The 23,510-nt window shown below is 40.6% G+C and overlaps 1 protein-coding gene across 1 annotated transcript in view; it reads left to right on the forward strand.

Moving 5' to 3' along the window:
- LOC125661666 (multiple epidermal growth factor-like domains protein 11) overlaps positions 1–23,510 on the forward strand; it is a 77,884-nt gene that overhangs the window by 32,055 nt on the left and 22,319 nt on the right. The window contains exons 3-7 of the mRNA XM_056146138.1: positions 12,635–12,889; positions 21,909–22,043; positions 22,134–22,271; positions 22,682–22,810; positions 22,965–23,102. Coding sequence (XP_056002113.1) covers positions 12,635–12,889; positions 21,909–22,043; positions 22,134–22,271; positions 22,682–22,810; positions 22,965–23,102 — 795 coding nt within the window. The remainder of the gene's footprint in view (positions 1–12,634; positions 12,890–21,908; positions 22,044–22,133; positions 22,272–22,681; positions 22,811–22,964; positions 23,103–23,510) is intronic.

Here is a 23,510-nt window from a genome sequence, read left to right on the forward strand (position 1 = left end):
CGGAGCTACAAAATTTGCAAAAAGGGTCCAAAAGAGAAAAAGGTGCTATTTGGGAGGGTTCATATCTCGGTACCCGAAGTACTTGGGGACCCTATTTTTTGCCCCCCCCGACCCCTCGAGGGGTTTTCTTACGATCCCTGGAAAGGCAGGTCCCTAAAGGGACCCACAATAGTTTGGGGCCACCCTCTTAAAAGGGTCATGTCAGGTAACATTTATGGCCCTTAGCCCCAAATGGACCCCACGTGGGCACAGAGTTGGGCCCCACTAATCTTCAAAACAAATAGGGTTAGGTCTGACCCCATCATGAGGGGCTTGACCAGTGGTTAAAAAATTCTAGCCCCACCCATGGGGACTGATGACCCCAAGCGGACCCATTTGCCCCACAGGGACCGAGAACGGACCTCTCTTAAGCCCCATCCTAAATTGGGGTCCGCTAGCCCATCAATCCCAGCGCTACAGGTCTACCAGTGAAGGGTGACCCATTTTTCAACTCCGGTCACAAGGGGTAAACTGGCCCCAGAACCCTCGAAGGTGACCCCTCTCAAGGTATCTCCCGAACTTTGAGTCTTCTGGCCCCACAAGTTTGGTAGTGACCCCTCTTTTAAAAAGGCTGTTATTCAGGTAGCGAAAATGGCCCTAAAAGGTAGTCAAAATGGCACTTAAACAAAAACGTAAACAATCCCATAAGTTTGAGAGTGAGCCATTTTTTCAGATTGTGGATCTTCCGGTAACTATTAAAAAACGTTTAAAATCCCCAACTTTCGATTGGTCATATCTCAGGACCGAAAGTACCTAGGAACCCCTTTTTTTGGCCCTAGATCCCTCGAAGGGTTCTTGGTTGATCCCCGGAAGAATAGATCCCTAAAGGGGCCGGCAATAGTTTGGTGCCACCCTCTTCAAAGGGTCATGCCGGGATAAGGTTTTTAGCTCTTTGCCCAAACTCGACCCCATGGGGCCATACAGTTGGGCCCAATAATATTAGCCCTTTAAAAAATATGGGGCTGACCCCATCAAGTGGGGCTCAGTCAGCAGTCTAAAAATTCTTAACCACCCTTTGGTGACCCCTGACCCCAAGGGGGCAAATTTGCCCCACAAGATTAGGGAACGGACCCCTCTTATCCCCCAGTCCCAAATGGGGTGCTCTAGCCCCATCGACCCCAGAGCTACAAGTCCTTGAGTAAAGGGTGTCACCCTGAAACACTTGGGTCCCAAGGGGGCAAATGAGCCCCATGGGGCTCCAAGCCGCTCTTCTTGAATGCCCCTGCCCAAATTTGGATCCCCTAGCTCCACCCACTCTCGAGCCCCATAACTTGCAAAGAGGGTCGAAATCGGCAAAGTGGGGCTCTGTTGGAGGGTTTATATCTCGGGTCAGGAAGTAGCTAGGGATCCCATTTTTTGGCCCTGACCCCATGAAGGGGTTCTGTCGACACCCTGAAGAACAGGTCCTTTGAGGGGCCGGCAAAAGTTTGGAGTCACCCTCTTAAAAGGGTCATGTCGGGGTAGGGTTTTTAGCCCTTTGCCCCAAATCGACCTCATGGGGCAATGCAGTGGGGCCCCATGATATTAGCCACTCAAAACATTGGGGGCTGACTCCATCAAATGGGGCTCAATCGGCAGTCTAAAAGTTCTTAACCCCCCTTTGGGGACCCCTGACCCGAAGGGGAAAAATTTGCCCCCACGGGTGCCTAGACCGAACCCCTCTTAGGCCCCATCTCAAATTAGGGTCCCCTAGCCCAATCAACTTTAGAGCTAGAAGTCCTCCAGTAAAGGGTGTCACTAAAAAAACATTGGCCTTAAGGGGGCAAATGAACCCCAGGGGGCTCGAAGACGTTCCCTTTGAAGGCCCCTGCCTAAATTTGGGTCCCCTAGCCCCATCCAATATCGAGCCCCAACACTTCGAAATCGGCAAAAGGGGGCAAATTTCTAGTCTCATATCTCGGGACCGGAAGTACCTAGGGACTCAATTTTTTAGCCATGGACCCCTCGAAGGACTTTCTGTCGACACCCGGAAGGACAGGACCAAAAGGGGGCTTTACAATAGTTTGAGGTCACCCTCTTCAAAGGGTCATGCTGGGGTAGGGTTTTTAGCCCTTTGCCCCAAATCGACCCCAAGTGGGCACAGAGTGGGCCCCACTAGTTCTGAAAACGAATAGGGTTAGGTCTGGCCCCATCATGAGGGGCTCGACCAGTGGTTAAAAAATTCTGGGAACTGCTGATCCCAAGGGGGCCAATTTACCCAACAGGGGCCGAGAACGGACCCTTCTTACGCCCCATTCCAAATTGGGGTCCTCTAGCCCCATCGACCCCAGAGCTACACGTTTTCCAGTAAAGGGTGACCTTTCTTAAACTTCTGCCTCGTTGGTGCAAACTGGCCCCAAGGGACTCGAGATAGACAACACGGAAGGCCCCTCCCTAATCTTGAGTCCTCTGGCCCCACCCATTTGGCAGTGACGGGTCTTTGAAAAAAGCCATAATTCCGGTAGCCAAACCTGCCCTTAAAAGTAACCAAATTTGCCCTTAAAATGTAAAATTCTCCATTTCTCCAATGGGCCATAATTCGGTACCGGAAGTACCTAGGGACCCCATCTTCTCAAAAACTGACCCCAGATGGGGCCCTCTGATGACTCAGCGAAGGCCAGGCCTCATGAGGGGGCCAGAGTGGATTGGCATGACAACTTTAGAAAGGTAGGGTCGTGATAGGTTTTTTGCCCCTTAGGACCCCATGGGGCAACAGAGTGGGGCCAGTCATTTTGCCACTCGGGAAAAGTCCGGTCTGGCCCCATCAACTTCGGCCCAGTCGGAATTCAAAAAATGTTGGCCCCACTTTTAAGGACCCCTGACCCCAAAAGGGCCGATTTGTCCCAAAAGCGACCGAGAACGGACCCCTTTTAGGCCCCATCCCAAATTGGGGTCCTCTAGCCCCATCGACCCCAGACCTACAAGTCCTCCAAGGCCCCTCCCCAAATTTGGGTCCCCTAGCGCCACCCATTCTCGAGCCCCAAAACTTGCAAAAAGGGTCGAAATCGGCCAAGGGGGCTCTCTTTGAGGGCTCATATCTCGGTACCGAAAATACCTAGGGACCCCAGTTTTTAATCCTGGACCCCACGAAGGGACTTCGGACGACCCCTATAAGGGCAGGTTCTTAAATGGTCTCACAATAGTTTGGGGTCACCCTCTTAAAAGGGTCATGTCGGAGTAGGGTTTTTCTTATGTATAGCAACCAATGGTGTAGCACCAATCATCGGGGAACCAGTTTAGGTTGAGACCCAATCGGAATTCCTTGAATGTCTCGCGCACTATCATTCTCTCAACAAAGGGGGCGTTACGCAAGCTTCTCTTACCAGAGGTGGCGTTACGCAAGCGTCGCTTATACCTCTGTCAACGTTTGGAATCACGTGATAATATAATCACATGATATAAACAATTATTCTCGTTTCCTTTCCCTTTAAAAGTAGCGCACAGAACACTGGGTAGAGAATGGCGCACTATGTCGAGTGCACGAGACATTCGAGGCGTTCCGATTGGGTTGGGACCTAGGTAAACTGGTACCCTGTTGATCTCGCTTCTCTCGTGTGAAGCACCAATCAGTAGGGAACCAGTTTAGGACCTAAGGTAGTCTCGTGCAACCAGACGCTCGGCTGTCTCCAGAAATCTCAGACGAGCAGAGATTTTCGTTGCAGATTTACCGAGACAGCCGAGTGTCTGGTTGAACGAGACTAGACCTAGGTCGGGTATGACGTAACAATGGAAGCCGGGAGCGGTATGACGTAGGAATGCAAAAGCGTACAAACTCCCCGTCGAGGCCTCACTGCGTCACCTATGTATAGACATCTCCTATGTGACGCAGTACAATATACAGATTTGTATATTGTGAGTCCGCGATGATCACGCGGGCAAATAACACTAAAGAAGTAGTTCGTAGTTAAAGTTTGAAAATATTGACATTAAGAGCATATATATAAAAGTATGGATTTTATTTTAAATATAAAATGATCAAAAGATCATTAAAGAGAAGGGAGACTGTTCAATTTATAGTGTAAAGTAATAAACTTGTTGTTTACGTTCTTGATTTGAACTATTTACGTTTGACATTATGGTTCTTTTTTCGTCATTCTACAGTGACGTCACACAGTATACAATCGCTATCCCATAATGCCTAACTGGAAGAATTTGGTTTGTGAGCAAACGAATTCTGGCGGAAGTTTGAAGAGCGATATGACGTTAAGTCGAGCATGACGTAACAATGGGAGTTATTAGCTTTGCGTCGGGAAAATAACGTTAAAAAAATTGAAATAGCAGAGAACACAATGACGTAACAATTGCAGTGATATGTGATATAGGTGTAATGGTATTTTGTAGTATGGGTGGTGGTATGTGGAGTATGGGCAGTGTAATAGTATGTGGTGTATAGGTTGTAGTTGATAGTGTATGGGTGGTATACACCACATACCACCACCCATACAATCACCTATATCACCTCCTATACATACATGGTACCACTGGCACACTTATTATTAACACCCTTAAATACTACGCCGACTTGATCGATTTTTCCCTTGTCATTGCTACGTCATAGCGCTCTTGGCTTTCTCAATTTTTTCTGCGTTATCATTACAACATAGCGCTCCCAACTTCTATTGTTACGTCATATCCGACTTGACGTCACAGGTCTCTTGTATTTTTATATCATACCCTAAACTGGTTCCCCGCTGATTTGCAAGAGAAGCGAGGTCAACAGGGTACCATTTCATATCATACCCGACCTAGTTCATCCCAATCGTAACTACTCGGCTATTTCCGCAACCGCAAATGAACCTCATATGTGGATCGACGCCATCATAGTCTATTACCATGTGTACAGAAATGCAACTATGACGTCACAGGCGTACGTTACAATATGAAACGCGATCTTTCAAATGCATTTAAGATATCATACATGTCTAAGGTATTCTACCACTATTATTTTTTACTTTTATGTTTATGTATTGGAGTGAATACCAAAACTGAATCTCTGGTGAAAATATAAATAATACATTATACAAGGATTCGGTTTTGGCCTTTTAACCTAATCCACAGGCGCGCTTCCGGCGAAGAAATGCATCAATTTGATGCAATTCTTGCGCCGATCCATGTCCGAGTCTTTTTACCGGTTACGGAAAAAGGCGAGCGCGTGATCCGATTGAGTCCATCATAATCCTACGTCATTGACATTTTACGTTATAGCGCTAATGGCTTATATTGTTACATCATCACTTGACCTTTGACCCACCTATCAATGCTGTTTATACTTACAAGGAATGTGATATTGCAGAAAAGAAGGATCAATTATACGCGTAACTCTCAATTAGATTTTTCACCCAAGATTTATAATAAATCATTTCTTTTTATGGTAATGTTGGTATATCAGTAACAATTCTGATTACATATACATGTAGTTGCAATGTCTCAAGCTCTCTCAATGCAATGATACATGCTTTTGCCCAAAATATGATGATATATCTTGAGTATATATTTGAATACAGATAAAAATATTATTATCTTACCTTCACTCAGTGGACTTATTGATTAAACTGCAAAATCAAAATAAATGAGGAGCCTTTCTTTTATACTGCAGTCGGAGAGAGAGGGGGAGAAAAAGAAAGGGAGAGAGAGAGGGATGAATAGAGAGATAAAGAGGTGAGAATGAGAGAGAGAGATACAGAGGAGAGGGTAGAGAGTGAAGGGAGAGAGGGGAAGGGTGGTACAGAGAGAGGAGGAAGAAGACAGGAGGCATGGAGAGAGAGAGGAGGAGGAAGGGTGGGGAGAGAGAGGGGCAAGAGAGAAAGGGAAAGACAGGCATGGAGGCATTGGGATTAGACCGAGAGTGAGTGAGAGGAAAGGTGGGAGGAGGTAGACAGACAAGAGAGCGAGAGAAAGAAAGACAAGAGAGCGAGAGAAAGAAAAACAGTAACAAGTAACACCCAATATAATATGTGCACACATTCATTTACAAACTATCATAGCTGATGAGCTTAATCAGTCTATCAAAAATTAAAATTCCGTACTAAATGTTGTTTTAATTTGATCTAGTCAATGCAACATGGTGATTATTTCATAACGTTTAAGGATGTCCATGGAGATTTTTTTATCATTACAGTGTAGCGTCATTTCCATTACAGTACGAAGTGTTTCTCATTTACTAGTATTATACATCTTAGTTCCATAGTAATAACTATGCTAGGCGCAAAATACGTTATTGTAATAGCTTCATTTGTGCACAATAGTCCCCAAAGGCAGCTTAGCAAAACACCATAGGAATTGGCTTAGCTGTCCAAGGATTACTAACTCCATATCTCTAAAAGGCAGATCTTATGAATCGATCTTTGTATAGGAAATCAAAAATACTATCCTTAAAAGGCAGATTAGTGCCGTAGCCTACAAATCGTACTACACTCGTCGTTATGCGTTGCTGATTAACTCAGTATCCCTGAAAGGCAGGTTTGCCATAGGGCTCGCTGGGTGGCAAAGCTTATCTGGTATCCCTCAAAAGTAGGTGTTTAGATCCCCAGGAACCCGGGCTAGTAGAGTCCTATAAATTTACTTGGTATCCCTGAAAGGTAGGTCAGATATAGGGCTCGCTGGGTGGCAAAGTTTATCTGGTATCCCTCAAAAGTAGGTGTTTAGATCACCCGGGAACCCGGGCTAGTTAAGCCCTATTAATAAACTTGGTATCCCTGAAAGGCAGGTCTAGCATAGGGCTCGCTGGGTGGTAAAGCTTATCTGGTATCCCTCAAAAGTAGGTGACTGTAGCGCCTGGGAACTTGGGCTAGTTAAGCGTCGATAATTAACTCGGTATCCCTAAATGACAGGTCTGATATAGGGCTCGTTGGGCGACAAAGCTTATCTGATATCCCTCAAAAGTAGGTGACTTTAGCGCCCGGGAACTTGGGCTAGTTGAGCGTCGATAATTAAATCGGTATCCCTGAAAGGCAGGTCTGATAAAGGGCTCGTTGGGTGGCAAAGCTTATCTGGTATCCCTCAAAAGTAGGTGACTTTAGCGCCCGGGAACTTGGGCTAGTTGAGCATCGATAATTAAGTCGGTATCCCTGAAAGGCAGGTCTGATATAGGGTTCGCTGGGTGGTAAAGCTTATCTGGTATCCCTCAAAAGTACGTGTTTAGATCGCCCGGTTACCCGGGCTAGTTGAGCCTTGATAATTAACTTGGTATCCCCGAAAGGCAGGTCTAGCATAGGGCTTGCTGGGTGGTAAAGCTTATTTGGTATCCCTCAAAAGTAGGTGTTTAAATCACCAGGGAACCTGGGCTAGTTGAGCCTTGATAATTAACTCAGTATCCCTGAAAGGCAGGTCTAGCATAGGGCTTGCTGGATGGTAAAGCTTATCTGGTATCCCTCAAAAGTAGGTGTTTAGATCGCCCAGTTACCCGGGCTAGTTGAGCCTTGATAATTAACTTGGAATCCCTGAAAGGCAGGTCTAGCATAGGGCTCGCTGGGTGGTAAAGCTTATCTGGTATCCCTCAAAAGTAGGTGACTTTAGGGCCCGGGAACCCGGACTAGTTGAGCCTTGATAATTAACTCGGTATCCCTGAAAGGCAGGTCTAGCATAGGGCTCGCTGGGTGGTAAAGCTTATCTGGTATCCTTCAAAAGTAGGTGATTTTAGGGCTCAGAAACCCGGGCTAATTGAGTCTTGATAATTAAATCGGAATCCCTGAAAGGCAGGTCTAGCATAGGGCTCGCTGGGTGGTAAAGCTTATCTGGTATCCCTCAAAAGTAGGTGATTTTAGGGCCCAGGAACCCGGGCTAGTTTAGCCTTGATAATTAACTTGGTATCCTTGAAAGGCAGGTCTAGCATAGGGCTCGCTGGGTGGTAAAGCTTATCTGGTATCCCTCAAAAGTAGGTGTTTAGATCGCCCAGTTACCCGGGCTAGTTGAGCCTTGATAATTAACTTGGTATCCCTGAAAGGCAGGTCTAGCATAGGGCTCGCTGGGTGGTAAAGCTTATCTGGTATCCCTCAAAAGTAGGTGACTTTAGGGCCCGGGAACCTGGGCTAGTTGAGCCTTGATATTAACTCGGTATCCCTGAAAGCTTATCTGGTATCCCTCAAAAGTAGGTGTTTAGATCGCCCAGTTACCCGGGCTAGTTGAGCCTTGATAATTAACTTGGTATCCCTGAAAGGCAGGTCTAGCATAGGGCTCGCTGGGTGGTAAAGCTTATCTGGTATCCCTCAAAAGTAGGTGACTTTAGGGCCCGGGAACCTGGGCTAGTTGAGCCTTGATAATTAACTCGGTATCCCTGAAAGCTTATCTGGTATCCCTCAAAAGTAGGTGTTTAGATCGCCCAGTTACCCGGGCTAGTTGAGCCTTGATAATTAACTTGGTATCCCTGAAAGGCAGGTCTAGCATAGGGCTCGCTGGGTGGTAAAGCTTATCTGGTATCCCTCAAAAGTAGGTGACTTTAGGACCCGGGAACCCGGGCTAGTTGAGCCTTGATAATTAACTCGGTATCCCTGAAAGGCAGGTCTAGCATAGGGCTCGCTGGGTGGTAAAGCTTATCTGGTATCCCTCAAAAGTAGGTGTTTATATCGCCCGGGAACCCGGGCTAGTTGAGCCTTGATAATTAACTCGGTATCCCTGAAAGGCAGGTCTAGCATAGGGCTCGCTGGGTGGTAAAGCTTATCTGGTATCCCTCAAAAGTAGGTGATTTTAGGGCTCAGGAACCCGGGCTAGTTGATCCTTGATAATTAACTTGGTATCCCTGAAAGGCAGGTCTAGCATAGGTCTCGCTGGGTGGTAAAGCTTATCTGGTATCCCTCAAAAGTAGGTGTTTAGATCGCCCGGTTACCCGGGCTAGTTGAGCCTTGATAATTAACTCGGTATCCCTGAAAGGCAGGTCTAGCATAGGGCTCGCTGGGTGGTAAAGCTTATCTGGTATCCCTAAAAAGTAGGTGTTTAGATCACCCGGGAACCCGGGCTAGTTGAGCCTTGATAATTAACTCGGTATCCCTGAAAGGCAGGTCTAGCATAGGGCTCGCTGGGTGGTAAAGCTTATCTGGTATCCCTCAAAAGTAGGTGACTTTAGGGCCCGGGAACCCGGACTAGTTGAGCCTTGATGATTAACTCGGTATCCCTGAAAGGCAGGTCTAGCATAGGGCTCGCTGGGTGGTAAAGCTTATCTGGTATCCCTCAAAAGTAGGTGTTTAGATCGCCCGGGAACCCGGGCTAGTTGAGCCTTGATAATTAACTCGGTATCCCTGAAAGGCAGGTCTAGCATAGGGTTCGCTGGGTGGTAAAGTTTATCTGGTATCCTTCAAAAGTAGGTGATTTTAGGGCTCAGGAACCCGGGCTAATTGAGTCTTGATAGTTAAATCGGTATCCCTGAAAGGCAGGTCTAGCATAGGGCTCGCTGGGTGGTAAAGCTTATGTGGTATCCCTCAAAAGTAGGTGACTTTAGGGCCCGGGAACCCAGACTAGTTGAGCCTTGATAATTAACTCGGTATCCCTGAAAGGCAGGTCTAGCATAGGGCTCGCTGGGTGGTAAAGCTTATCTGGTATCCTTCAAAAGTAGGTGTTTAGATCGCCCGGGAACCCGGGCTAGTTGAGCCTTGATAATTAACTCGGTATCCCTGAAAGGCAGGTCTAGCATAGGGCTCGCTGGGTGGTAAAGTTTATCTGGTATCCTTCAAAAGTAGGTGATTTTAGGGCTCAGGAACCCGGGCTAATTGAGTCTTGATAATTAAATCGGAATCCCTGAAAGGCAGGTCTAGCATAGGCCTCGCTGGGTGGTAAAGCTTATCTGGTATCCCTCAAAAGTAGGTGATTTTAGGGCTCAGGAACCCGGGCTAGTTGAGCCTTGATAATTAACTCGGTATCCCTGAAAGGCAGGTCTAGCATAGGTCTCGCTGGGTGGTAAAGCTTATCTGGTATCCCTCAAAAGTAGGTGTTTAGATCGCCCGGTTACCCGGGCTAGTTTTGCCTTGATAATTAATTTGGTATCCCTGAAAGGCAGGTCTAGCATAGGGCTCGCAGGGTGGTAAAGCTTATCTGGTATCTCTCAAAAGTAGGTGATTTTAGGGCCCGGTTACTCGGGCTAGTTGAGCCTTGATAATTAACTCGGTATCCCTGAAAGGCAGGTCTAGCATAGGGCTCGCTGGGTGGTAAAGCTTATCTGGTATCCCTCAAAAGTAAGTGTTTAGATCGCCCGGTTACCCGGGCTAGTTGAGCCTTGATAATTAACTCGGTATCCCTGAAAGGCAGGTCTAGCATAGGGCTCGCTGGGTGGTCAAGCTTATCTGGTATCCCTCAAAAGTAGGTGTTTAGATCGCCCGGTTACCCGGGCTAGTTGAGCCTTGATAATTAACTCGGTATCCCTGAAAGGCAGGTCTAGCATAGGGCTCGCTGGGTGGTAAAGCTTATCTGGTATCCCTCAAAAGTAAGTGTTTAGATCGCCCGGTTACCCGGGCTAGTTGAGCCTTGATAATTAACTCGGTATCCCTGAAAGGCAGGTCTAGCATAGGGCTCGCAGGGTGGTCAAGCTTATCTGGTATCTCTCAAAAGTAGGTGACTTTAGGGCCCGGGAACCCGGGCTAGTTGAGCCTTGATAATTAACTCGGTATCCCTGAAAGGCAGGTCTAGCATAGGGCTCGCTAGGTGGTAAAGTTTATCTGGTATCCCTCAAAAGTAGATGTTTAGATCTCCCGGGAACCTGGGCTAGTTGAGCCTTATTAAGTAACTTGGTATCCCTGAAAGGCAGGTCTAGCATAGGCCTCGCTGGGTGGCAAAGCTTATCTGGTATCCCTCAAAAGTAAGTGTTTATATCGCCCTGGATCTTGAGTTAGTTTGGTCTTAATAATTAACTCGATATCCAAAAGCAGGTTTTGAGGAATGGTCTTTTTAGTGAGTTATAATGTTGAATGAAAGTTTTGAGTTGATTTTGTGTACTGAATGAGGGGGGGGGGGGTGGGGGGTAATTAAAATAATTTCTATGATTAACTTTTGATCAAAAATACCCTTCTGTACTTTCAAAAATAATTTCTAAAGATATGTTACTTTGACCACCGCTAGACATCATCAGTTTTGCTTTTAATAAGACTTCTTATTAAATATTATTTTTTTCCATGTTGCATTCGCTGTTTTATCTACTTCCTAGGGGCGAGATCGAAAGTTCAATGTCTGACAAAAAAACTAAATTCACATAGTTTTTACGTCCCCCCCCCCCCCTATCCGCCCCCACAACGACCCCCTAAACTAGATATGATGAGTGTTTAAACTATAATCGATTAACAAGTAAGAACAAACGAGTATAAATAACTCTGTATACCCTATCTTCTGTTTATTCACAAATGAAAGTGTAGATTAAAACTATCAAATGTTCATTAAAATGTAATATCGTCATGTAGTTTTAACAGTCACTTGTCTTTCTCCTTTTTCGACTAATGTGTAATCGATGTCGGATGAGAGAAACTTACAGAAGTTTTAACACCCCCCCCCCTCCTCCCCCTAACTATTTGAATTTAGATTTTTATCCGAAATCAATCTGTTGATCTCGCCCCTTACAGCTTTTTATATCAAATTTCTTACTGTTTTTAACATCTGAGAGAATTAGGGTTTGATTAATTATGTTAATTAAATAATACTCTGTATACTTTCTATCAAATCGTATTTCTCTCCATATTGCGTTCATTGCTTTATTTATTTCTTACATTTTTAATAGTTCAGCTAATTAGGGTTTAATTAGTAATGTTAATTAGTAAAAAAAACACCAACAAATTTCTTTGTCTTCTTTATCGTAAACACAGTTCTTTACGAAATTATTCGACGTACGACTTATCTTTCTATCTATGATCAGGGGCAAGTAACTCGTGGGTCACCTGCTTTTGAGGGATACCATCTAGTCATAACCATGCATACTTTGATTCATTTTATAGAATCAAAATAGCAACATACGTTACACGTTATGCTCTATGTGAAGATAAATTAGATAATATTAAGCACAATGAATCCATGGACTCCTTTCCGCAAAACACGGTCATTGAGAAAGGAAATAAGATACATCTACTTGATGTAAATTGTTAGAAAACCATACATATTTCATATGATGTGTCGCAATAATTACATAATGTATTCCGAATTTGTCTGTAAATATATATAAAGCTTTCGGTTCAATTATCCCAGTTACCGATGAAACACACATATTGAACCAATGACAAAAATTATTGTCTTTGGTGATTTTTCTGTAATTTCTTATGTTTCACAACGGAAATATTCCATGTTTGCCTAAGAATCCAAAATACAAATATTTAATATGATATCTGAAAACGAAGGAAAGCATTTGATTTGTTCCCTCATGTTTCATACAAAACAATCGTTGTTTGTGTTTTATATATCAGGTTCAAATAAGGCATTTTGTGGTAGACTTTTGTGTTCATTATACGTATCAAACAACCGACAGAACACAGGGAGAATTAGCACATGATATACGCGGAACACAATACCTGCTGTCTACTATAACGCTTTATTTTTGGTATTAACTTTAAAATGACGGTATACGTGTTTTCAATATTTCAGATGTTACATCAAATCTATACCCCGACAGATTTTTGGGAGTTTTGTTATACATATCAAGGAATTGACATTTCAGGTCCGCAAAATCAATACTCTGGCAGATTTGTAGGGTTTTCCCTATATGTATCAAATACAACCGACAGAACAGAAGGACATTTGTGTGTTCCTGACACAAACTACACAAGGGACACTATACCCGCCGTCCTCAACGTCACGTGTCCAGTTCACGGACAATACGTCATCTACTACAACGAAAGACTACAAGGAAAGACCTACCCTGCTGGTTATAGTGTCGAGGCATATAACGAGCTCTGTGAAGTAGAGGTTTACGGTACGTTTGAATTCACGTTTTCTAGATAATGTGTCTTAAAGTGTACCATGTGGAATTTAATTCTCATTCCATCCGGCAACGATACTTAGAAAAGGAAGTTTTGAAATAACAGGTGTCATTAATTTTCGGTTTTTATGTCCCCCAAATAAAGTTTGGGAACATAGTGTTTTTACTCTGTTTCTTCTCATCATTATTATTTATGTCCCCGAACACATAGTGTCGGGGACAGATTCTTTTTGCTCCGTTTCTTATTATTAAGGTATCCCGTCTTCAACGGAAGACCTTCTATTATTCTACTGTTTTTCACTTTTCTTATTATTGTTATTCTTAAGTTTTTTCTCTATTATTATTATTGTTATTATTTCTTCTTACAGTTTTTGTTCACGCGATTTTTCGAATATACGTTGACCGACTATCGCCAAAGAGCTAGAACCACGAAAGGCCAAAATTGGCCCATTCTTTGAAGATAATGAATATGTCAAAATTTTATCTTATGACAATGTACTTCATGAAAAAATAAAATATAGCATGATACTGTTTCCTTTGATGGAAAGGGTTACATGGAAAATTGCCTTTTTATAACGTTGCGTCGGCAGACGAAATGTAACGTCATTAAAACATGTACGAGGGTTGTCTCAAACTTCTGTGGACAAACGGCGTTTTTCAATACTCTAACGTCATTGAGAAATTAAAGTTTTAAAACATGAAGAGCAAACGGTTTTCAATAAAAAGATGTAAAAAGTTTTAATATTAATTGACATTGAATAGGAAAAATTGAGGTTTTTCATTATAGGGAACCATAAAGCGGCGCATTGTAAAAAAAATCGATTTAAAATAATAGAAACGAAATTACAATCGCTGGAAAAACATGTTCATTTTATTTCTGACAGTTTATTTTTATAGAGGAATTTTGTTGAGATATTCATTCATATACCTGGAAATTTTTTATCATTACGACAGAATATCTAAATGAATTATGATATATCGTGCGATCTAGGACGTTTCGGTGTTGGACAGTAGTTGTCATCAGCTCCTTCCGATTTAAAGTTTGTAGATTTTCTGTCCGAAGCATAGTATTTGTATCTGCACATGCATTGCACAATGTGTCATGTTCATGTTTGACAGAAACAAAAAAAGTGTTTTTGTAAAAAGCACTTTTTCATCTTCATTTATGGTTATGGTTTACGCGGTTTATAATATCGTTCAGCAGCTGTCTTTACATTGCACGCATTTCTACACATCTTTGTAATAAAGTGTTATAATGATTGCTTATAGTTAAGCTCAGCGTTTAACATTATATCAGATATACATACTGAAATGTACAACTTAATTTACTATACTGTGTACTAATTAGGGGCGGGTATGAAGGAGATGACACGCGTAAAGAGGGGGGGGGGGTTCTTTAAAATGTTGATCCAAATTGAGGTGGAGTGGGGTTTACAACCCCCAAACCCTCTCTAAATCTACCAATGCTTTTGAATTCATTAATCAAAAGCAATTAACCAATTCCATACACACACAATTTTTTTTAAAAATATTTTTCGTAATATACATTACGCCTGAATAATATAAAAACAAAGAAAACCAAACAAAGCTTGAAAAATAAAATTTAATTTAATTACTAGGGTGTCTGCAAATTTGTTTTAATTGTTTTCGCATATTCAAAGTCAGTAACTCAAAGATACATTTCGAGCGTTATAGGATTTGATCACTTGATCACTTCATGTCATATCCCAATTACATTCAAAAATGCTATCTTATTTCTTAAATAAACTTCAATTCAAGTGATTTATATTGATGGTTACTTTTATATGTTGAAAAAAAAATACGCTCATCAGCGGATTTGAACATAGGAACCTCTGATAACAGAAAAAGTACATTATCCACTGCGCCACCGTGACTTGTTGATACATGTGTATAAATTATATGTATTTGTTTGTGAAGCTACAAGGTAGACAAGGTAAACCAACCTTATCATTGTTTGGATGATTACAAATATTGCACAAAATCTTAATCAGGTATTATATAATGCAATGTGTAGTCACCTTTCTGTCATCCATCTAATTCTCCAGTTCATTTTTGTTTTTTATAAAAAACCGACTGACCTACATGTACCTATTCACAGCTAAAATAAATGGCAACTCACATTACTGAAACTCACTAACATTCGACAGACTTTACTGTAATGGAAGTGAATGCAAATCATATATTTGATTCACCTCTCCATGAATATAGGTGTAAATTTTCTACTCATTATCATCTCACCCGCAATCCAAAAAAGTAGAGGCTGGGATCATGCACCATTCGACATAGAAACTCCAGCTACCATGACGATTAAATATGCATTGATGAAACTGGCAATCACCTAAGCTACATCTATTAATAAACCAGACACAAGAGTTAATTATTCCGGAATGATCACAACATATATCCTATATCTTTGAAAACCAACATGTTACAGTACACGACACGCGTTTTATACACTCCACCGTGGAAAAACCACGGTGGAAAATCCACGGAGATACACGGTGTCCTCCGTGTTCCACGGTGTGTGTTATTTGCGAATACACACATCTTCTAGGAGCTTTGTTCTGGCCACGGGCGCCTTGCGGGAGATGTGAAAATGTGCCGCAGGCCAAGTACACATGATAAGGGTGGAATTTTAAGAAAAGCAAAAATGTCAATATTTTACCCCCTGATACTTATCTTGTATTTCAACATTTTGAGCCAATTCCAACGATACCAAACGCTATATATTATGTTTTTGAGAAAACCTGATTTTGAAATTTTTCTTTTAGTCTTCTTTCTTCATTAAAATATTCTATGTTTAAATAATGCGAACTTGCAGGCAATTCCTGTTTTGAATGCGAATTAGTATATTCAGTAAATGAAAAGCATACATGTACACCATGTAATACGATTGAATAGTTACCGATGTGCTCTCTCTCTCTCTCTCTCTCTCTCTCTCTCTCTCTCTCTCTCTGACAAATGTCGTGTACTGTAATATTAAATCAAATGATGAAATATTACGTTTATAATAAGCAATTTAATCAATAAATCTTAAATATCTTTTATTGTAAATCTGACATAAACACAAAATAAATAAACACAAATACTTGTTTTCATCTGGCAGATACCATTTGTGCATGCACGTGTGCAGTGGCGGATTTAAGGGGGCGTAAATTAGGCACCCCGCCCTAAAATTTTCAAATTCAAGGTAAATCGAGGTGTCTTCTTTAGATAAATGTAAACAATAAAAGAAACAATACTTTCTTCCACACTCAGAGAAATAAATTATAATGATAAAATATTTTTATTTATTGAAATTTGAATTACTTTCACTACTAGCTTTAACCTAGATAGGTTTTTTTTCCTCTCTTTTCCAAAAAACCTAAAATGTGCGCCATTTTATTAAAATTCACATTATTGAAAATGACAGAAAACAGTGAAAATGAATACATAGGAGACATATTTCAAACACTAGTATAATTATAATCTGTAAAATCAAGGAGCTTCCTAAGACTTTGCCCCCCCCCCCCCCCCCCCCCCCTCAACGGCTTCGCCTTGGACCTACTGGGGATCTCAAGGCGGCTCCCAGACCTGTTGCCTCATGAAGTTGTGCCCCCCCCCCCCCCCTAACTGCAATTCCTGGATCCGCCCTAGGTGTGTGTGTGTGTGTTGGGGGGGGGGGGGTGCTGGTTGCAGGACATCCCTTCGAAGATGGGTGTACTCATTAATAACCGCATACAATAACAGACATGATTCAACTACGGTTATTTGATAATATATTAAAGAAAAACAATTAATAGACCTGTAATGATTTAAGCATTGAGCTTATTATTGAGTCAAGGTAGATTAAAATTACCTGTTCAAAGACCTTTTTGCTGATCATGCTTGTCTCATCAATTATGATCATTTGGCAGGTTGAAATCCTATCCATTGTCTCCTCCGAGAGGATCTGTAGAAGATGTTGATCTCCATACCTGCCGTCACCGAGTCCGACCCAATGATTAACATTTGTCGCCTCCCCTAATGTGTGTGCAGATATTCCAGTACTGGCGGTCACGGCAATGTTCTTACTAGGCTGGCTTCGAAGAATATATCTTATTAAAAAGGACTCTCTCGTGCCAGTCTGTTCTAAAACCACACAGTTATGCCCATCTTTTATCATTTGCAGGGCTGTATGCCGCCCTGTATTTAGCGTCATTTTTGTTTTCCTTTTCCCGCACAAGCGTCAGAGAGCACTAGACCAGAAAGGGAAGTCCCATTTGCATAATGATGTCAACTTCCGTCCATAGCTCAGGAGTTATCGCATTTTGAGGAGAGTAAACGATAGTTGATGCTTGATTATATCTGATCAATGAACATTATTTCGAGTTTTCCATAACGATGCGAGATATAAGATATGGAGAGAGTTGTTGCCAGACGGTAGGGTTCTAATTATTGTAGTATATCGAACTTTTCGCCGAAATTTTCAAGCGATGCAGCTGGTTAAAACGAAAACCAAGATGACGGATTGGTATACGTTGTGAATATAATGTTTACAGAAAGAGATTTGTTTATTATAGATATTTAAAACGTAGATTGCCTGTGATTCAGAAGATGGGGGAGCTGGAAATATTGTGCCGGAGTGTTTTCTTCTTTTTCTTAATGCAATGTGATTATGTTCCCCAAACAAAGTTTGGGAACATATTGTTTTTACTATGTTTCTTCTTCTTCTTCTTCTATCTATCTATCTTTATAATAAAGGGAATTATTAGTTTTTTTAAAATGCACTTCCGTTCGTTAAATACCTATGATTTCCAAGATTTTTCTCCAAGCGTTTTCTCATAAATAATCAAAGATTGAGTCTTGAAACTTTCAGAAAAGTTAGATGATGACTTGTAAATGTGACATACGTGTTTCAATTTTGTCCCGTCATCCCCCCGAAGTACCATAAAAAATATGTTATTTTTCTCTTCTTTTTTTTAAATTCTAATGCTTATAACATTATTTAATAGAGTGTAATAAGTCGTACCATTTCCTCCCTCCAGAAGTTTGTTGTTCGAAAGCGGAAGTTGTCCGAAAACTAAGTATTTTTCATGGAAAAGTTTAGTGTGGGTTCCTACGAGGTCCATTTGGAATTTGTAGTCGTTTTATGGACTCCCGAGATACTCGAAAGTGCATAAATCAAAACCAAAATTGTTCATAATTAATATATCACGTCTTACATGTACGTGTTTATTTCTTTCATGTATAGTCGTTCTTCACTAATTGAATTCTCCCTATCAAGATCCTATATCGTCAGGAATACGCAGGATCATAAATAATGAGTTAGCGGAACTCTCTTGTAAAGAAGTCCGAAAAAGCCTGTCGATCTTGGGCATTTTTTGTTTATTCAAACACGGCATTAGAAGACAATTTAACCTGTGTTATCCACAATTAAAAATATTTTGAAATGAAAGATGTCCAAAAACGTCTGGATACAGGAAAAATGAACTCCTGAATTTAGCTCGTGAAGCTATATGATTTGACGCAAGCTCTTCTCAGCTTTGGAAATTTCCTGGCTGACAGCAGTGGTAAAAAATCCACCACATTTCCATTGAATCTATCATGTGTGGATATTTCTGGGAATTATGCTTCTTTCTTGAATCATTAAGTACTACAGTCTGCTGCAATACAATGACAGTGCACCATTGTTAAAATCAGGTGAATCGATCACGACAAAAGTTGCAGAAGTGGTATTATTTACCAACATGCTCAAATTCTCGCATACTCTGGGTCTCGCGAGACTTTGAAAAGGGAAAGTAAAATTTAAAACCAAGACGGAAGAAGTAGTCGCGATCTTGCGTATTGGACGGAAGACCTATTCGTTGCTCTCAACGAGATTATTTCTAGTCTTCTTATTATTCTTTATTTTTCCTTACCGAATTTGCGCTCGCGCCGTTAAGTGAGGAAGTTTCCCAGTTTACTTTCGGAAGGTCGGTGGTCTCTTCCCAGGTACATTGTATCTGGGTTCTCTCTTCCACCAATAGAAACTGGGGGCCACCAGAAAACTCAAAAATTGTTGCGTGTGGCGGAAAAACATCAAACAAGCAATCAATCATTTGCACAGAGGATTTCTAGGAGATGGCTGGATGGATTTGCTTCAACTTTTCAGGTTCGATGTGCTGCCATTTGAAGTTTGTACCGCCGTTTTAATGTTTGAAAACGCACTTCCGATCGGAAGTTAACCCCCTTTTATAGATTTTCAGATGAGCATTTTGTCTGTCCAAAATCTCAAAAAACGATAAAACCTAGAGTGCTGAAATTTTCAGTGATGTTAGACGACATGTTGTAGTTGTGCACCTGGGTTTTCAAAGTTTCCGGAAGTGCCTAGTATGGGAGCTCGGTAGTTGCCGAAAATGAGTATAAAAAAGCACCCAATTTTTTTCCGCGTTTCAAATCATAACTCTTTACTCGCAAATATTTTGTTAAGACACTTATACCAAAAATTGTACAGTGTATGGAGATCTTTCGTGCTATAAGAGCAACATCAAGAAAAAGGCAAACAGGCTTCATACCTCGCCTGAACAGTCTGATTAGTCTCACAATCAATAACTTTTTCTCTAGAAACTTTTGATAAAATATGTGGAACAAAAGTTGTTCAGATTTGCAAGATCTTTCAAACGATAGCAAGAAAAGGGTCTACGCGCCTCATGACTCGCCTGAACAGTCCGATTGGTGTCGCAATCAAAACTTTTTTCTCGAGAAGATTTTGATAAGACATGTAGAACAAAACTTGTTCAGTTTTGCAAGATCTATCTAATGATATCAAGAGTTGGCCCGCATGCGTCATGGCTCGCCTGAACTGTCGAATTGGTATCGCAGTAAATAACATTATTAACTTTTTTCTCGAGAACTTTTTGATAAGACATATTAAACAAAATCGCTAGCTTCAACAGTCGGATTATTGTGACACTTGATAACTTTTTGTTACAAAAGTTGGTAAGTTCTGCAAGATCGTTCGAAGAATATCAAAAAAGGGTGAATGGGCTTTATGGCTCGCCTGAACAGTCTGATTAGTGTTGCAATCAATAACGTTTATCGTGAAACTTTTGATAAGAAATGTAGAACAAGAGTTGTTCAGTTTTTCAAGATCTTTTGAACAATATGAAAAAAAAAAAACACCCAGGACTCTCATGGTTCGCCTGAACAGTCTGCTAAATATCGCAAGCAATAACTTCTTTCTCGAGAAAATCTTGACAACGCATGTAGAATATGTTTGATATGAATTTTAAATATATTATTGACAATATCCAACCTTCGAGTACCGTGATTTTTTTTTCAAAACTCACTTCTTTTCATAAGATACGTGCCAATATCCATTGAGATTTGTCGGAGCGTTTTCTCGTAAATGGTCAAAGATTGAGTCTTAAAACTTTCAGAATTATTAAATGGTGACTCGTGACTCGTAAAGTTTCACTTCTGTTACCGTCACTTCCGTCGTCCACCGGAAATATCTTAAACTATGTAATTTTTAAATAATTTCATTTTCAATGCCCATAACATAGTCTAATACAGTGTAATAAGTAATACCATTTCAACCGAAAGTTGATTGTACGAAACCGGAAGTTGTCCGAAGAATGAGTATCTTTCATCGAAACTTTTAGTTATTTTTATTTTTCTCCGGTACTTTTTTGTCCAGGGATGTTCTTAGAAACTACAACAGGTATCAATAAGAAACTTTCCAGGATGATAGTATAGCGTGTGTAGATGTGCAGAACGATAGTCATTTTGTCTGCACATGCATGTGCGCGCGCACGTGCTTTGCAATTTTGGTACAGCAAATTGAAAATCAGAATATACAAGGGATCAATATAAAACCTTAATAGGATGGTAGTATATCATTTGTAGATCTAAAAAAAATGATAGACATTTTGTCTAAACACGCATGCATGCGGATGCATTTGCATCACAAAATCTGTATACTAACTTTGCAATCAGACTAGCTTTTTTGTTGTTCATTGAAATTGTTTGATATCCAAATCATAGGTAGATGTTGAGACCCTTAACCGATGTGCATGGTCAAAATTAACAATCTGCGCGCGCATGCACGTACGCGTCTTTTTGATTCGATAATACTAAAACGTTTCTAACTACCTGATTTAGCGAATGAGTTTATATTTACAGTGTTGGTAGATAATAAGTGTATCTTTATATCTGTGTAGTAAAAAATACCAACACTCTCGCGCACGCGTGTGCATTGTTTTTAAAATGTCCATGATTTAAAGGACGATACCGTTTTTGTTTTGTATCAAATTCGTTTGATGTTAAGGTTATAGATGTGTCTTGGTACTCCTTAAAAATTATTGTAGTTAAAATTACTGCTCAGCACGTGCATGCACGTGTGCTGAATTCTGATTGGAGGATTTTATATTTGATGCAAACGTTATGAAATTCATACTTTGAGTATATTATACAAATACCTTTGGAATGGCATCAACAAAAGTGCGGAATCATACACGCGTGCGCGTGTATGCACGTACATTGCTTTCTTTCAGTTCTTGTTACTGAAATGATCATATTGCACGTACCACACGTAATTAAAGGTTAAAACAAAATTATTCTTGCTGTATGTTTACAACAACATCACTTTTTAACTGGATTGGGTTTGGGGAACATGTGTAACGGTCTCTGTTATAATTAGAACTAGTTTTTGTTGTTGTTTTTTTAGAGAAAAAATAGACCCCTTTGTATTGTACAGATGTAATGTACAGACACGTAACACATCTTGATTTGTTTCATTCCTTGGTGATGAGAGCTGAATAAAACCAATCTATACTTTCTTATATTTATCATGCATGTCCATTTAGATAGATCAGTCATAAAACATAGTAACATTTCACCATCTCATTTTCCGTGACATTTGCCTTTAAATGATATATTTCAAGGTTTATTCCAACAGTTTACCATGTTCGTATTTTTTCTAAGTATACACTGTACTTTGTTTCTAAGGGTATGATTGCGTATTCTAGACTTGCTTCCTAATTCTACTAAGGTTGTCCTGTACCCGGTTACTTCGGACCTGACTGTTCTTTCCCTTGTCCTGATACAAACTGTCGATACTGTCACATAGAGACTGGGGCCTGTCAGGGATGTAAACCCGGATACCAGGGACATCAGTGTGAACTACGTATGCCCATTCCAGTTTTACTTCAGTGTTACTTGAATCTTTGTAAAATAAAAATCATTGTTCATGTATGTACATGAATTTCATTTTTAGCGTGCAGTCATCAGTATTACGGAGAACAATGTAATGAGACCTGTGGTAACTGTAGTGACAGTATCACGTGTAACAATGTGAACGGAACGTGTACAAACGGATGTGACGTCGGTGTCTACGGAGACAAATGCAAAATACGTATGTGTGGGCAATGCTGCATGTAGATATATTAGTAGATATTGTTTATACATGATGTGTCGCAATCATTAAAGGTACAATACTTCGGAAAAAATAATTCTAAGTCATGATAGGTCTTATTGAAATACATCGCTATTCAATAAGCAGGACTACAAAAGGTGTGTCATACAGATTTTAGTTGTCAACGTCCATTAATATTTGCACGAGGCGTACATGTATATGATGAAAATTGTAAAATACAAATATCACATACATTTTGAACATTGTATACAAGTCTATATCCAAGTACTTTTAGAGAGAATATATCATTGCGTCACTATCAAAACGAACACTGGGTGGTACTTCAGAAATGAATCTAAGAAAATACATCGTCAATGGCCTGTAATTCATGTATTACTGTTTTTTTTAAGCGTGTCCTAGTAGTCGACATGGTAAGAACTGTTCTCGAACGTGCACTAATTGTGACACGTGCGACATATTTACAGGACAGTGCACAGCCCCCTGCTACTCGGGCTGGAAGGGAACACATTGTACTGAAAGTAAGTTGATTAACTGTATTGATGGTTCTCATCGACGAAATTCTATGATATGATTCCTGAATATGTGCACTATCTTCATTATTTTTTGGTACTGGTGGGCTAAAATTAGAATTACCTTTAAAAATTGTGTTATTTTTTGCACTATGATCGATAGAATGTGACGGACTAAAATTCGGGGCTGGCTGTGATGAGGACTGTGGAGTCTGCCTAGATTATACACAATGTCACCACATAAACGGAACATGCTTTGATGGATGCGATTTTGGATATGAAGGAGAACTCTGTAAAACTGGTAAAGTCTAATATTGAAAGAGTATTATTTCAAAGGAAAGGGAAACACTAAAATATTAATGGTGAACATAGAAGTATTAATACATAATATACAAAGTACAAGGTACGTTTGGGGCCAAATTTGGCCCCGCGTTCAAATTAAATGATATTCCTCAAAATTCTTTCATATGGTGTATACTTCCATAAAATGGTTATGATGTCATCGTAAAAAACTTTACTTATGTATAATACATATGTAAATAGAGGATAGTTTACGATAACGTTGTGCCATTTTGACGTTACTTTATGCGACGTCATGAAAAAGAAAGCTATGTCATGAACTCAATATGAAAATAATCCAATTTATGTCGCCATATGCTCAAAGTTTTATTAAACAAATGTGCACTACGATTTTTATTTGAAAAGTTTA

This window comes from Ostrea edulis, chromosome 8 (assembly GCF_947568905.1).
Source record: "Ostrea edulis chromosome 8, xbOstEdul1.1, whole genome shotgun sequence".
Lineage (NCBI taxonomy): Eukaryota > Metazoa > Mollusca > Bivalvia > Ostreida > Ostreidae > Ostrea > Ostrea edulis.